Source organism: Temnothorax nylanderi, unplaced genomic scaffold, assembly GCF_030848795.1.
Source record: "Temnothorax nylanderi isolate EJ_2023f unplaced genomic scaffold, tnyl_v1.0 TNYL_tig0060_pilon, whole genome shotgun sequence".
In the NCBI taxonomy this organism is placed as follows: domain Eukaryota; kingdom Metazoa; phylum Arthropoda; class Insecta; order Hymenoptera; family Formicidae; genus Temnothorax; species Temnothorax nylanderi.
In genome coordinates this window covers 83,208-100,628 of record NW_027249122.1, presented here as the reverse complement: position 1 = coordinate 100,628, position 17,421 = coordinate 83,208, and the positions used below count along the sequence as shown (strand labels likewise).

At 40.5% G+C, this 17,421-nt stretch overlaps 2 protein-coding genes across 6 annotated transcripts; one reads left to right on the top strand and one right to left on the bottom strand.

The window, feature by feature from the left end:
• Nucleotides 1-167: 167 nt before the first annotated feature.
• On the bottom strand, nt 168-7,417 carry LOC139773289 (endoplasmic reticulum transmembrane helix translocase). The gene is made up of 18 exons (XM_071707638.1): nt 6,793-7,417; nt 6,305-6,570; nt 5,988-6,216; nt 5,757-5,910; nt 5,533-5,685; nt 5,276-5,458; nt 5,067-5,204; nt 4,859-4,979; nt 4,623-4,777; nt 4,376-4,551; nt 4,060-4,299; nt 3,732-3,947; nt 3,467-3,656; nt 3,139-3,396; nt 2,735-3,071; nt 2,510-2,672; nt 2,286-2,429; nt 168-2,182 (listed from the first exon to the last, which is right to left on the bottom strand). Exons 1-18 carry the CDS (start codon nt 7,054-7,056, stop codon nt 2,075-2,077), a joined length of 3,495 nt encoding a protein of 1,164 aa, XP_071563739.1. The 5' UTR covers nt 7,057-7,417; the 3' UTR covers nt 168-2,074.
• Nucleotides 7,418-8,393: 976 nt separating this feature from the next.
• Spz5 (spatzle 5) lies at nt 8,394-14,504 on the top strand. 5 transcript variants are annotated; one of them, XM_071707639.1, is made up of 8 exons: nt 8,394-8,549; nt 8,687-8,972; nt 9,531-9,685; nt 11,236-11,325; nt 12,022-12,150; nt 12,288-12,443; nt 12,542-12,784; nt 13,016-14,504. In XM_071707639.1, exons 2-8 carry the CDS (start codon nt 8,940-8,942, stop codon nt 13,185-13,187), a joined length of 978 nt encoding a protein of 325 aa, XP_071563740.1. In that variant the 5' UTR covers nt 8,394-8,549; nt 8,687-8,939; the 3' UTR covers nt 13,188-14,504. The 5 variants fall into 5 exon arrangements, with proteins under 5 accessions (XP_071563740.1, XP_071563745.1, XP_071563744.1 ...); XM_071707643.1 differs by having other exon boundaries at nt 8,395-8,549; nt 8,758-8,972; XM_071707642.1 differs by having other exon boundaries at nt 8,396-8,671; nt 8,758-8,972.
• Nucleotides 14,505-17,421: the final 2,917 nt, after the last annotated feature.

Here is a 17,421-nt window from a genome sequence, read left to right as displayed (position 1 = left end):
AATAGAATCTCCCCTTGCAACGTCAATATGACTTTTCCCACGGCAAATCTCTTCAGCCATGGCATTTAAACACAAATTAGACGAACTACGTTAATAGTTTGATTTTTTTCGCGTTTTCAGAATTTTAACGTGTGTTATGTCATTTGAAAAAAATATTCCAACAATCATTTTGAATGAACATTTTCTTTATTAGTATTATTATATAAATGTATAATAATATACAACTACATTTAGTCCGATTCGAATAAAGAAATGTTGATCTTTCACTTCGTGACTTTGTCGTAGAAATAGTGACATGAAACAATGAAAATTAATTGCACATCTCAAATAAAATCCGGAAACTAAAATAACGCACAATTGCTTAAATTCGCAGACGTGAAATCGTAAGAATATCACACAATATGCAACATCATCGAAGTGGAATGCAATTGTCGACGTATAAAACTATCCAATCGTATACAATCGACGTATACAATCATATCCAATATCGCAGTTAGAAAATCATTCGCATAAGCATTTTATGTTTCGTTCATTTAATCACGAAAGAGGGGTTCGATTACAAATATTACAACCGTAGCCGTTCTGTGTGCATATCTGTACAAAATGTATCTATATACATTTATATAAATCTATAAATACAGATTTATATAGATTTATAGATATCTATATAAATTTATACATAAATTTATATAAATCTATATATAAAGGACCCCACCATATCCTTATGGAAATTAGGTTTCGGTGAAATTAGCTGAAACTTTGGAAATTAATAGTTTATGTTTTATGTGATGCTGATCAAAAGTCACAATGGGCAAGATTCATAATAATCAACTGTTTAGATGCTATCAGCGATCAAAAGTCAAAATAAGGCGTTATGCATGTCAACACTATTGTGAGACAGTGGACTGCAATGTATTATTCTGCAGAATCATACAACTTATTCTTTTTGTTAATACAAAAATATGTATTTATGTGAAGAAAATATGTATACATGCATGTGTACATACATATATGAATTATAATCTTATAACATAATTCACATACATGCGCATATACATTTTTTTCACATAAATACATATTTTTGTATTAACAAGAAGAATAAATTGTGTGATTCTGTAGAATAATACATTGCAATCCACTTTCCCACAATAGTACTGACATAATGCCTTATTTTGACTTTTGGACGCTGATAGCGCTTAAACGATCGATTATGACAATTATTGTGAATCTTGCCCATTATAACTTTCAATCAGCATCATATAAACTATCTATTTCTACAGTTTCAGCCAATTACACCGAAATCCATTGTACCACAATAGTACTGAAATAACACCTTGTTTTAACTTATGAACGCTGATAGCATCTAAACGGTTGATTATTGTGAATTTTGCCCGTTGCGACTTTTGATCAGCATTACATAAACTATTTATTTCCAAAGTTTCAGCTAATTTCACCGAAACCTTTATATATCTATATGTTTGTGTTAAAAATGTCTATGTTTGTGCCAAGTGCAAGTATTGTGAAAAAAAAGTAAACCGTTTATCTACAAATTATATACATGTGTATGCGCGTCTTTCCTTAAGCGATCAATATTTGGTGTTAATATGTTGACAAAATATTAAATTGTCCACAAAAAATATTGTTCTACATCAATAAATATATAAAGACAATACTGACTTGATATCGAAATAATTATAGACACGATTATCGAACATCATTAACATCCTCATCGACAATAAATAATGATCGCCGGAGCGCTGTTTCTTGTTCCACGGAGAAAAAGTTGACAGCATAGAGTGAACAATTAGGTGAGTAATGATTGAATGCACATATTTATATTTTCACATTACATTTTTATACACAACGTACGAATAGAATAGAGAAAACAAAAAAAATATATCGACATAAAATACAAAATGCAATTGGAGACAATAATTCATTCACGTATTCACAGGTACACATCATCGATCCTTAAATATAAAAATTGTCAGCTCTTAACGTGGAACAAGATCAGTAACAAAAGTTACATACAAATATCTTTGATACAGTCTGTAATCGGTAAAAGGTAGTTTCATCACAGTTTGTGTTGTCTTCCCTCGCCAAAGAGCCATAGGCAAGCTCTGTCGACTATATAAGCGAAGACAAAATCCGCGACTAGCATTTGAACCAGTATCGTACGGAACTACAACATATAATAGTATGTAAGCAATATATGTGATACACATTCAACGGCGAATAAATTACGATAAGCTCAATTATATATTTGCGCGTTACGTAAAACTTACTTGGCTTGGAAAGTCTACAATCTCGAATTGCACCGCTACATCCGGCAAAAATCCACAAGCCAGTAATAAAATAATGGCAGAAGTGCCCACAAGACTGAACAAAAGAGTCTTATTTTGTGTCAAACTTTCCATGAATGGCTGGCCCTGTCAGAGCGTGACATAATTAGCGTTTATTATCAATGATATTGCATTAGCTGGATGATACAATATAAGGGATAACTTACTCGATAATTTATAGCAAAAGTAGAAACCTGAAGAGCCATTGCGATTATGTACACAGTACTATTAATTATATTCGCCTCAAAGGGTTCTTCTTCGCTGCTGTCATTTTCTTCCAATGAATTCGCTTCATGGGAAGTGTTCAGGATAGCTGACAGCTTATGGTCTCTATAAAAGAAGTAATTTGAATAGCACAGTCGAGTGATTTCGTTTTAACTTGCACAACTTACTTCGGAGATAAAATGGTAGCTTCTTTCACCAAGTAGACGAGGCAGATGAAATGTACGGCAAACTGCAATAATACAGTTGCGATGGTGTACAAATTGAAGATATTTGGTAGCGGTCTTTGCTGCGACAGAATTTTCAGCGGTTTTGATCGTGAGATGAAGAGGAAACATGCCGCTAAAAGGATACCCTGCAAAGTCGCCTGCGCGTCGCTAAACTTGATTCCATCCAGATACAATACTGACTGGCTATAAGCGAGTATCAGCGCATTCAGTGCCAATATTTTGAACATCTGCAGGGTGGTGACAAGAGTGCAGCGTCCCTGCTTTATCACGTGACATACTGCAAGAAAATGAACACTTGTGTTTCCGGATAACGAATCAATTTGGCAGTGTCCCGTGATGCTTACTGCATTGAATGGATGACATTTTGCTGGTGAAGGGGGCCGCGATGGAAGCGTCGCCGAGTTTCACGATCACGGACTGCTCTTGCACCTCGTTGTCAATCTCCTTCAGCATCTTCTGCAGCTTCGTGCGAGTGTTCACCGGGGCAGCTCTCGGATTGTTTCTTGGCCCGTTGTTTACGGGCGATGTCAAAGTATCATTCCTTGGATCTTTTCGCTTATCGGAAATTATTCTTTCGGGCGGACTGGACAGAATCGCGACACCTACCAGGGGGAAAAAAAAAAAGAAAAACGAGTACATCCAACTTTTACCGCATCCTCTTCATCAACTTACCCACTTGTGCGTGTTTCAAAGCTCCGACATCGTTCGTCCCGTCACCGCACATCAACGTCGTATAACCTAAGGATTGTAGCGATACGATAATGAATTCTTTTTGCTTCGGTGCACATCGCGCGAAGATTACGATATGTGGCAAGAGCTTTCGAAGAAGTTTCCGTCGTTTTTCCTTCAGATACGATAAACCCTAGAAAAATACATTATGCAGTAACAAACGATCGCTGTAATTCTAATTGATAGAAGGTCTTGTTTATCTACATACTTCACCCGTTACGCAAAGCGCGTGATCCCTCCAGATTTCTTTGTACGATTCGACATTTTCATCGCTTAGAGGAAGCTGCGTCGTCTTGTCTATGCTTTCCCACAACCATTGACCATCATCCACAGTCAGTATAAGTGTGCTAGACTTCTTCGTGAAATGCAGCTCGCGGCTTACATGACAGGCCGTCAAAGGATTATCACCCGTTATCATCACGACCTAAATAATTGTACGTTAAACTTATTCAGTTTCTGATAATTTTGCGAAAATATTTCCTTTCGAATACACTTTTATGTATCGCGATGTCTCAACAATAAGGTCATACACGTACCGAGTGCGATGAATTGACGATCTCTTTGATAACGGCTTTCGAGTCAGGTTTGAGAGGGCAGCTGATAATGACAAATCCCGCAAATGTGAGATTGCTCTCCAACTTTTCACGAGTTAATTCTCTCAAGTCTTGAGAGGATAAGCTACCAGTAAGTTTTCGATATCCCAAAGCGAGCACTCTTGCGCCGCGTCGTGAAAGAGATAAGTAAGTTGAATCGTAATTCTCCGGCACGGAAGATAACTGAAATGGCAGATTATATTAATAACGACAAACATAAAAATCAAATAAAATTGTAGACAAATGTTATTTTATTCACCATATTCTTTAGGGTTTCTGGCGCGCCTTTTACCATAGCCATATAATGCACTTCTGAAGCTCCAGGAAGAGTATATCCAGCCACAACGCACATTCTTTTCAAAGCCGATGAAAAGTGATACCTCTGTATAATCTTCAGTGCTGGAGATTTGCACTTTTTAGGAATTACAGAATCACCTAAATGGGACATTAGCGTGAAGCAATGCGTCAATATTCTTGCGTTGTATTATTTGCGAATTTATACCTACTTTTCGTGAGAGTCCAATTGATAGCATTGAGAGTGGCCTTCTCTAGTGGATCCCCGACAATACCGTCATCTAATTGAACAAGAGAATGACATGTGGCAAGCACTTGAATACTCCCCAGAGGTGCATTTGTTAGTTGAATCACGTCCGAGTTGCCGCTTAAAAAGAAAAAAATTAAAATCGTATTTAATAGCGCGAAAAGTTATGCGAGCATAATAAAATGAATAGTAATTTCTTACTTGATACCCGCGATACCCTCGACAACCAAATTATCGCTGGTAAGCGTACCAGTCTTGTCAAAACAACAAATGTCAACTTTACCAGCGAATGGAATTCTGAATGGTTCTGTGCAGAACACACCTATGAAGAGACGAGGCATGGTAATTTTTATGTGTATGTGACTAGTACGATTAAGCCTTCGGCAAAGTATAAATCTGTCTTAAATACCTAACTTGGCTAGAGCTACCAGAGATGTGTTAACAGCCAGAGACAACTCTATTGGTAACTCTGGTGGTATAACGGACGTCAAAATCAACGTGCATTCCAAAAATAGTTTGTACTTGTTCCTCGTAGGATCCTCGCTGCCTAAAATCGAAATTTTTGCGACGTGTAACTTCATCGTATAGTCCTCACCTTTATGCGTAGGATCGAATTACCTTTGATCCAAACATACGCAGCGGCGGCAATTGCAAAAATAAGTAAGAAGAGAATGAAGCCAAAAGTTTCTAAGTTATTGGCTGTAACGCGTTTAACGCCGAACAATATTGTTCTTAAAAGTTTGCCCTGTGACGTGGAAAAGCCGGTACGCAATACGTAGGCAACGCATCCATTATCGGTCGCTGTAACATCGTGCGTTAATATCGTAAGGTGAGCGAGAACATCATGAAAAATGAAATATATTAATTGATAATACCTCGAAGACCGGGAGTATTTTTGCTAGGAGCTGTATGCTGTACAACTTTTGTACCACCGAAAAGCACGTGAAGTTTACCATCTCCTTCGATATCTATAGTTCTACTTCCATCAGTATCTTCTATAGGTTCTTTCATTTGAGGTACAGATTCACCTATACATTTTTAGTCGTTATAAACCATATTCGTTCGTGACTTGAATGTGATACTAGCTTGTTTAAAATACCTGTTAACATGCTTTCGTCAACCACGCACGGGCCTCGCAAAAGCAACATATCGCATGGCACTAAAGTATCACGTTGAGATCTTGTAATAGAGACGATATCCCCAGGAACTAATTGGTCTGTAAATAATACGCGCCATCGCCTATTTCTGTACACCTAAAAGAAAGAATAAACATGGGTGAAATCCATTAGAAATAAGCACGTTACAAACAGACAACAGCTCATATTCGTACCATTATCATGTATGGTTTATTACCCATTTTACGAATCTCGGCCATATTTCTTAGTTGCTGCTGCACCAGTGTACACTCGAACATGATAAGCATGATCAGGGTGAAGATACTGTAATACCAATATTTATCTAAGCACCAGAGTGTCACGCAGAATACTTGAAAGACGAAGAACGGAGCGATAGCGCGTTCTTTAAAGAGTTCCCAGAACTCGGGTACGACCATGTCCAACCTGGAGTAAAAAAGGAAAACAATATTTTCAGCGATGTAAAAGGTGCCTCGCAAGAAACAAATAATGCAAGGAGTCGTTCACACTGTACTTGTTTTTTCCATATTTTTCTTCCGCTGCCTCAATTTCCTTTTCGTCGGGATACCCTTTCCATTCGCAATAATGTTTCACGGAATGATCGATCGGGAACTGCAATCCTCTGAATGACTTTACGTTCGGGTCCCAGTAATATTTTGTCTTTTGAAAAATGAACCAAGGTTCCTGCTGATCCGTATGACGTAATGAAATCAGCTCCGAGCTCCCGTTGTTTGGGGTGGGAACTACTTTAACTATCCTCGCTTTGTACGGATCTTTCTCCTGGAATTTCATTTACGGGGTAGAAGAAATGTCGCGAAAGAAAACGGTGAGGTGACTTGACGCGATATTCGAATGTAGCCGCCGAGTAGTGTCACGTGACCGACCTAGCAGAAGACCGGCCGTTCGAATGGCTGCCACGTTTACGGGATACGGGACATATTGGGGCCACGAAGAGCCACGTGCCCGTTACTTGATGCAAATTGATGGGCGGTCGCCACTTACCGAGCCGCAGTTCAAGAACGTGTGGATGTGCACCGACCATTGACAGCAGAGGCAGAGAAAAATCTGCAGCACGCCGATCGTCGCGATGCCGACCAGGCCCGCGTCGTAGTATTCGTCAACACCGTAAACGAAGATCCAACAGTAGATCCATAAGGACTGCAGCATCACGAAAGGCAGGATGTAACCGTTGAACATCCATTTTCGTGGATTGTGCAGGCTGACAGATTGCACAAGTTCGTCCACCCGTGACGAGGTCGCCGCCATGATTACGCCGACAACGATTAACAAGTCGTCACAACGAGCGAGAAACGTCTTGACGTCCGACGAACTTTAAGCACCATTCACATCGAGAGATCCCTCTTAAACACGCAATCTGTACGGGCGATGCAACGCGAGCTCGGGCGACCGCGTTTCGCACATGCGGAGAAGTTTTGGGGAGAACGAGCGAGCCGATCGTGCCGCAGGGTTATGTTAAAATCAATTGGAATGGATGAGAAGTGTGCCAGCCAGCGGTTCTAGCTTTTAGCGCGGCAAACAGCACGATATTTCTCAGTAGATAACCCAGTCCTACACTGAATGTAGATATGGCACTTCAAGCGCCATCACGAGCACCGCAAGCACAACTCCAAACTAAAAACAAATATGGCTGTGGAACCGCTGTATTCGAACGCCGTTCACTTACCTTTAAGCCAAGTGGAAGAATACGCGCTACGTACTTAATCTTTCTGAACAATTAGAAGGGGCTCTCCTTATCGACTGGTTTACCTGGACATGCTAGTCGCAATCTATTATTTAAATATTTTCAGAATGTTGCCAACATTTTTGATGTTTTATATAAATAAAGAATGATTGACAGTTTAAAATATCAGCGATGCAGCTAACGGATTCGCCATGACCTATCACGTTTCTAATAGAACTCCTGAATAATAATAAAGCAATTATGTAATGATCATTTATCTATTCCCGTCTCTCTGCGATTATAAGATTACTATCTGTCTACTCCACTTTAGATCACTGAATGTCCTGAGCAGGGACCAGGACACATAATTTCGGACTACTAATGTATTCAAGCCAAATATTTAAAATACTTCCTTACGATTAATTTTAATGTGACTTTATTTCCTGGGTCAACTTATTTTTAAACGTTCGAAATGTTTAGCATTACTTTCACTCAACCTTTCAACGTTCGGCATTGTCGTGTTACAGCGGGATGATACTTAATCTCAAATTTTCACCAAAAAGCAATTTATCTCCATCGAAAAATTTATAGCGACAGACGTGTGCGATATCTCATATATATATATAAAAAAAAAGAAATTTTAACGATTTCTGTCTACTAAATGTTAAGCTTCAGTATAAGAAGTAGCATTTCTCTTTCTCTTTCCTGACATACTAGCGACGTCGCATAATCAAGATGTATCCGTGTCATCCGGAGAAAAACTCAGTTCACGCTGTCATAAGGTCGATGAATCCCTCGCCGCACGTATTCCAGTGAAAGTATGTGTCCGCCTACCCCACCCTGAGCCCCGCAGAACTCGTGCACGTCACCCGAGGAAGGGGCCAACGCACAGGTATACCCACGTATCCCACGTTGCTAGGTAGACTCGCGGCGCGTAGAACCGAATCGCGCCAGTATCTGGACCCAGTGTCGTGGACACTTTCGAATCACGCTGGCCAAAAGTGGAGAGACGTCCGTTATGGTTGACCGTACTCTGTCATAGTCGGTGCGACAACGAGCTACACGCGTTACAGCAACGGTAACGTCTAGAGGAGACGGGAGATCAATCCCGATTCGGATTGAATTTCTCCTTCTTTCTGGCTTAAAATCCGTAAAGTTGACGCGAATCGAGACTCGGCCGAGGTGTCGTTTATCTAAAAAGTAAAAAATTCGAAGGTATACCGAACGCGAGACTCAACCCGGCTTTATTCTCAACCGGGCTCTCTGTCCTTTACGATCGTCCTCAGGGCAACGATCCTGGGTCGAGTACGGGTTATCGTTTATCAACGGTGACATTGGCACGGCGATTGATCAGCACGCGATGCCAATTAAGTGACTTCGCGGCCTCCTTCCTGCCGAGACACCTGCCGCGCTCACCATAGGAGAGAAGGTTCTATCAAGGAGGGGTGAATCATAACGATAGATCGAAATGACGTTTGCGTGGTACCTAATATTATCAATCGTAAGTGATCGGTCCAATCTCATGTTAAGAGCTAATAACTAATCGCCGTAGTTGCAGAGTACGTAGGACGCTGGATATAAATCTGATGTAACGTTCTTTCTATTAATTGTAAACGCACGCTGATGTATATACCTTTCTAATCGCGAATCGACATTAACTCATCTTCTTGATTAATAGCTGACGCTTTTTTATCTACCGATTGAATTACGTGTAGGCTGAATCAGAGCCGATTAATACTGTCGCAAGAACGCGTTTGTACCGTACAGGAAGTACCTCGATAAGCGATCAATTACAAGTCGGTGCAGCATTTCACAATAAGTGGTCCCACATTGTACATTGTGCTGAGTCAACACTAGTGATCTCGTGCTTCAAGTTTCATTGTGTATTTGACCGCAAATGCAAAACGCGTGTAAACTACATTTCCACGTGCGTATACGAAGGGAATGATAATTTCACGTAGAATTAAGAATCGAAAAAGAAATAAAAAATTGGCATTTTCTGGTCTTCCGAAATATAACGTTTTTTTATGAATTTGATTATTCTTGTATGTGCCAATAGTTTTTCTTGATGGTCACCCGGGGCGAACCCTGCACCGAGTACGGATGTCCAGGGCGGCCGCAGTACGAGCCTTTCGTACCCGCGCCTCCAGGACATACTCCTCACTGCGCGCCACCGGGGCAGACCTTCTGCGAAACTCCGGACCATTATCCTCGGTAAGTACCCTTAGAACTCCTCCCTTCCCTTCCAAAAAAAAAAAAAAAAAAAAAAAAAAATATCGCTACCGAACCAGCGACGAGGTAACGCAACAAGTGGAAATCTGCGATGATCCGGTCGACCCATTTCCAATTGTTGATATTCCTTTCGCCGCGTCCACCGTGTCCACCTTCCGCCTTCCTCTATGCATACGAATGATCGACGCGCACGCTGAGAAAAACTTCTGGAGGGGAAAGTTCCGCTAACTCCTCTTCTCCTCGAGGTGAGAATCCGTTTCTCGAAAGCATCGAGTTCGCCTTAATAGGCTTGCACAACCAATTTTATGCCGGAACGACTCTCGCTCGTAAAACAATTTTCGTCCCTCGTTTTTTATAAGCGCGATCTATGGATCTAGCCCAGAAAAACTCGCATCTCTGCCGCGATCGGATCACAGAAATCAGATGTTGCAGTATCCGTTAGTTACCCTCCGCCCGCTGTTACCGTGCTACATACGCAAGTGATTCGTCGGGTAGATTTCCCAAATGCTCGCTTTTACGCTCAAATCCTATCCCGAAGATGTTAGGAAGAGTTACGTAAAGTGAACGGGGCCGCTATAATGTAAGAACGTTCGTGAGATCGTTGCTTAGCGTACCATGACCATGGCCTTGGCGCGGTCATACGTTGTTGGATAATTATTGGGCCCGTTACATTAGTTCCAAACCGAGCCCCGTCGTGCCCGAATACCGGTATGTCTTTCTTTCTTTTTCACTGAACAAATCGCTTATTCGACATGACCTCAAATATTTACAATTTACATGAATAATACTCCTATCGAGTACTCGCGAATCGTACATATTTGAATAAGTTTGCAGAAAATGAATAATAAAACAGACGATTGCGCAGAAATAAAACAACGGTGTTTTAGCGCTCAGAATAAATTTTCTTTTTAACAATTCGGATATCCGAAAATATTGCTGATATCGCATTATTCTGTCTTGTGCAGATTTAAAATCTTTCAGCGCTGCGCAATGAAATAAGTTAGGTTTCGATAAGCTGCAACGGTCCCACCGTTGAATAATTTTAGCAATTGGAGAAACTTGTGATTGCGACAGCTGTCACTTCCGATAATTATGCGCGTAGGAACGACCCGAACAACGGTCAATTACACTGTCAGAAATATCAAATTGCTGACTCGAGTCAGACCACGTCGGTTCACGGCATCCCGCGTGTCATTTCGCCGCAAACAAACACGCTGCATCTCGCCTGGCTAATGCTTGCTCAGGCCTAACACAGTTGCGCAATACACCCAATTGAGTACGCACCTGCGTAAATAACCTTTTGTCAACCTGGAAGAGAGACGAATCTCGGTCGTCCGGCCGAGAGACAGAATGGCCGGTATCTTTGATAAGCGTTGCAGCAAGACCGCGGCTCGCGTGCGGAGCCAAAGGTCGAATGTAATTCTCGAGGGAATGCATCATTCGTTTTTATTAACGCATTGTATTCCGTCCTCGAGAGAGGTAACGGTTTCTTTCTTTTTCTTTTTCTTTTTTCTCTTTTTATCTCTTTTTAGACAACTCATCAAGTTTCTCGTCGACAAATGCAGCTTCGATTTTAACACCGCGTTGCAAGATGAATCCCGCGAAGATTTCAACGTTTACAGGTACATTTTCAGTACTGAATTATCTTGATATATTTATATACTGACAAAAGAAACGGTAATTATTTAGAATTAAGGTTTTTTCCCAATTTTGATATTTTTTACGGCTGTCTTGACAAAAAACTTTGCTGTGATTCCAACGATGATCAATCGGGGAAGGTTGTAAGGTTGATGAATAAAGGGGGAACAACGCTGTAGCTCTGGTCTCGAATCTGACAGCAGGAAGGGCTCCCAAAAACTGACTTCCAAACCCTAAACCAAATTTGGCTCCGCCTCTCCCGGGGATCCAAACATTTACTTCAATATGCAAACAAAGTTTGAAGTATGGAGTTGAACACAAATTTATCATATGTTTGATCGATATATTTACCTAAATTACAACTTTATTTTACCAAAAGAAAACGCTAATTGAGAAAAGTTATTAAAATTCGCAAAAAAATATAGCTTTCCTATCTCCTCCATACGATTTTTCAACTTGACAACAAAATATACTCTTTCGCAAAGAAAAAAATTGAAAAACTTCAAAATTGGGAAAAGCCCTAAATAATTACCAAAGAAACTTATACGTGAAAGATATTTAAAGCAGATAAGTTACGAATAACTTAATAATTTCTATCGTTTGAGATATTGATGTATAATTAATCATTAATTGGATTGTTATTGATACTCCCGCATATTCTCCTTATTACCATTTTTAAGTTCTCCTCCGGATTATAATCAAGGCTATAATTATCCACGACAAGACGATCAATTATACACGCAGCCTCCTCTAAAAGGACAGCCAGCCTCAGAATACGGACCTCCGTCCAATAGTAGCCGTTATCATAGGTAATACTCGTTACGCATACATGTGTCAAATTATTTACATCATCGTAACAGACAGAAAATGCACTTAAGTAGCGATACCAGCGAAGTAAAAATGATATTAGCATACAAAGTTAAATTTTCGATTCGTCGAATTGCAGTTACAAATACTCCGCACCGCCACAAGCGCAGAGGAATCCCTTCCTCCCGGAAGTAACGCTGAAGTATCATCAGGACGTCCCACGACAGATCGATCGTGCTTATTCGCAGGAACCCATAAGCGTATTAGAACCGAACCAATCGTGGCTGACGAATAGGTACGAAATATTAAAGAAATTAAAATGGAGAAGTTAAAATGGTGACTGCTCCTTGCGCGCGCGCGCTTAATATATTTATATCTTGTGTTAAATAATAGATATTCGCGGGGTGGCAAGATAGCGCCGCGAAGTTATAGCGTGAACCCGTTGTTGGGCTACGCGAAACTTAAGGACGACCGTGTAAAGAGACAGTCGGATCCGGAAGTCATCTCCCTGTGCCCCACACAAGCGCAGTATATTGCTCCCCAAGCTGCTCTGAACAAACAGGGCAACTGGATGTACGTTGTTAATCTTCCGGAACAGAACAAGTACACGCAGCTCGTCAGAAGCGAGAAATGCTTGTAAGTGTACTCGCAGAATTTGTGATGATAAATCTAACACAGAGTCAGAGGATTTCTAAAGAAATTGCTCTAATTTAATTCGCGTTTTACTTTTTAATTTTCACGTTTACTCTAAGTGGACGTTAACTCATAGGAGAGGTCATCTTTTTTTATCACATCGGAACGATGTCCTTATCGAACTCGAGGGAGACTATAAAGAACGAGGAGATACCAATCCTCTTATGCTTTTAGGAACGACGTATGCAACGGTATATGCTCCATTCCGGAGGGATACAGAAGTAGATGCCAGCAACAATTCGTGCAAAAGAGACTAGTCGCGCTCGAGGGGAGCGGGAATCGACTTTACACCGATTTGTTCTGGTTTCCGCACGGTTGCACGTGCCAGATCATACCGAATTACTGAGAATGCGGCGACTACGGCGCGCGGCGTCGCGCTATAGCGCGAATGGGGTGCGTTTTCAGGGGATAAGCGCTATTAAACGCGGTTGTACACGTCGTTCTCTTCGCGATTGTAATTCCGCGACCACAGAGCGCGCCTGGCAACGGCATTGAAAGTGAGTATCGATAATGTAGCGTTCTATGAACGATGCGCACCCGAGTAAGTGTGTACCGCAACGCGCATTACCAGCGGTGTAAGGCGGAGGCGAATACACGTTATCAGCGTATCATTAATTGCCATTGTTAATTGCAAATCGCAAACGGCGTAATTCTGTTAAGGACGTTCTCCGGTCCTTATGCTAGAGAAAATCGATTTTCTTTAGATTTTCTTGAAACTGTGAATATACGTTAATTTAGGTGTGCTTTATGCGTGGTATAAATTTCAGTACCTCTTCCGGTATAAAAAATCAAGATACTGAGCCTCAAAGTTTCAATTTTTACCAAAAAAAATTTTTTAATTTAATTTTTTTTTAATTTTGGCATTTTTTCCTTATAGAACTCGACGAGAGGAGCAACTTTGGTCCTTTTGACCAACCTCGTATCTCTTACCGTTTGGCCTGGAAAACCTTTTCATTAGTAAAAGTTGAAACTTTGAGGCTCAGTATCTTTATTTTTTATACCGGAAGAGGTACTGAAATTTATACCACGCATAAAGCACACCTAAATTAACGTATATTCACAGTATCAAGAAAATCTAAAGAAAATCGATTTTCTCTAGTATAAGGACCGGAGAACGTCCCTAAAGGCGTCAATGAACGCTCTCAACGTGTCTTTACGATGAACAGGAGAATTTTTCAAAAATGCCGCTATTCCGATATCACATACGATATTACATGTATACTCGCGTCGCCCATTTTTAGCGTAAGAGATGTATATATACATATTATATGGTCTTTTATATACTTCATTGACTATGGTCAAAGCTATCTCGAATATTTCTTATTTATCTTTCGGCATCCTCGATCGCCGATTTACCCAAAATTCTACAAAGGTAGGTCGCGCAATTTCGCGCTATTATCGCAGATCAATTATACATATCGTTTTTAATTAATATTACTCTCTCTTTTATTTCAACAATATGTGAAAATTTTATTTAGGAGATGTCTCAATAGATGGATGTATCGCCATGATCAAGCTTATTTATGCAATATAGGCATTTCTCTCCAGTAAGATTAGAGAGGGACGGCGGAAGGAAATCTCGTAATTGTGTAATAAAAATTAAAAGCGGATCTTTTATGCGCGAATATTTGTACGCGAATAAATAACACAGATAATTAATTTATCATTGTATGCTGTTTATTGATATCAACTGCTTTTTATTTAAAAAAAAAAAAAAAAACGCGAAAACCATAAATCGTGTAAAATCGTTGCGTGGAAAAAAATAAGGGATTATTATTTTAAAATCTGTGAATCTTCGAACTATAAATTATTATTAGAGATTACGAAAAAGTTTTCCTTAAGATGGACAAGCGTCGATTGTCATGCGACTTATCGTACTAAATAACTTATCGGCTCCACAACCAACGCAATGTTGCGTGAAACATGACATCGCGGTTTTAATCGTGACACCTTATCAAGGTGGATGTACTAAATGTTCGAAGAAATCGAAGAGAGACCCGAGAGGGCATAAAATAAAGGATCTCGATTTCACAATTTGCGGTTGAAAAAGGACAGACAAACGAGCGAAAAGAGGGAGGAAGGCTAAGTGACGAGAGACGGGATGAGGGGGGAGGAACTGGAGGTCAGACACGCGCAAGTTTCGCGTGGAAATGTTGTGGGGTAACACGACACCCTTTTCGCGCCATTTCCTGACAATTTTCGCGAGCCCTTGCTGTAACCAGTAATGCCAGAAATGAGACGTGGCCTCATTTGTGATCGTCGAAAAGTTGAGCGATACGACTCTCTTAAGCGCCTCTACCTCTACGCTGGGATTTGCTCCCGCTAGGAGCGTCCCACTGCGAAGCGGTATAGGATCTAAACCAATCAAAAATAGTCTCAAAAATTCCTTTTAGCGTTTTTAAAAGTTAGAATGGCAGACCTAATATGGTGACTGGAATCCATAAAGTCGACGAAGAATTTAATAAAATCATCAAATTACATGAGAAATCTGGTGAATACCCCGTAGACTTTTTAGCCCCGGTCTCCCCTATATCTAAAGAGAAAAATACTTTTTCTTCTATCTCCCTATTTTCTTTTATTATTGTTAATATGTTTGTTTTATAACAGTATTATAGAAAAATTCTTCGCCTACCTTAGCATTTAAATAACTTTGAATGAATGAATTTTCAATTAAAGGCAAAAATTAAAAAATTTCTATAACATCTTTGTAATCGAGATTGTTGGGCAGTTTATTCTCGATTGATATATAGGATTTCTCCTAAATCGGATAATCGCTTCTTGCGTCATTGTACTTCTGAGATAATTTTTGATTAATTTTAATTTTGAAAAAGTTGCCTTGCCAGTAGCCACAGATATTGGCAGTTAATAATATCCGAAATTAGCTATTGTTAAATTGGGAATTATTTCCAGAAAGCCATTTTGAGCTAATTTATTTAAAATATTAATTGGGCATTGCAAAGTGTTTTGTTGTACCTATATCTAAAAATGTTGTTTTATATAGTATTTATATCAGAATAATTTGTGTTTTTGTCATAAAGTTTTGCATTGATTTAAAGTAACATCGGAAACATTTTTTATATGATCTGTACGAGCGGTATTGAGCCGGATAGAGGCGGGGTATCGCAGACTAAGCGGTCAATTTTCATGTGTTTGGACAGTTCAAAAATTATTGGCAACTATCAAAATTTTGCGGCTCTCCAAATTTTGCGCTCTACGCTGGTGCGTGTATTGCCTAGAGGGAGGCCTAGACGGCACTGCACTCCTGGAAGGAATACTCACACAAAAAAAGAGCTACGCCCGTATGCGTTGAAGCTTTCAACAGGGCCAAGATGTCTGATTTCTGGCATCACTAGTTGCCAGGTTGTAACATCGATACGGCGCGGCTCTTGTAATTTTCAAATAATGACGCTGATTTTACTTTAGATGCATAAATATTTAACAGTATCTCATCTATTCCGACAACAGGCTGCGTAAACAGATAAACAGAATCATATGTCGTGATTTTTGCGTGTAATTTCTTTGCCGAGTGTTACAGCAGTGGACACTAAAAAATCATCGCTGAAAAACACGTTTCCAAGAGAGAGAGAGAGAGAGAGAGAGAGAGAGAGAGAGAGAGAGAGAGAGAGAGACCATTTAGCGCGCCCCGGATTCGTTGTAGATTCCGTTCTGCTTGGAGAAACGCGCTCTCTCACACGCACCCACTCGCTTGCACCTGCTCGAGAGCCACCCCCCGGTATTCCCCTCGGCATCCCCCCGCGTCCAGCGAAAAGAGGGGTGAATTCTAGGCGTACGTACGTATGTACGTACATAAGTGCAATGCGTTGCACCTACATACGGTGCGCCTATACCCGTGCACTTGTACCTTATGCGTTTCCCTCCACTCGTGCGTGACAGAAGTGTCTGTACACATGAGGTGGATGGTAGGCTACTTGAAGGGTTTCCGTTTATATGCACGCGCGTAAGCGTGTGTGAGCCAGCGACGGACGAAGGGGCCTTCCGCAGAGAAGCGAGGTCGTCCTGCGATGGCGTGCGTATGTACGGAGCGAAGGATAATGTATCAATTATAAGAGAATTCTTGCTTGCGAGAAATTTTCACCGTTAAAAAGGCTTTATAATTTATCTCGCATTTTTAATACTTCGCGTTTGATTCTACGATGCACAGGTTCATAATCGGAACCTCATTGTAAAAGTATCACGACTTTTTTTCAAAAGAATATTCTTTCATACTCGCTGTAAAAACGCCAAACGGTATAGCGCGATAATTTACCGCAGTTTGCCTCGCATCTGGAGCCTCGACGAGATTAAATCGAAATTCCGAGTCGATTCACGGCGTCCAGATGTCACGTTTCAGGAAGAGGAAGCCCACCTTTGATCCCTACCAAGTCGCAAGATGACGAACGAAGCACATGGACCGCGCAAACGACGTGGACTTGCTTACAAAAATATACCAAATACATAAGCAGAGAAAAGCTGCTACGTCACGTGTGTGTGTGTGTGTGTGTGTGTATATATATATATATACGCCATTAATTCGGTGGGAGACTTCATTAATTTCGATTGCGACGCGCAAAACCGTACGC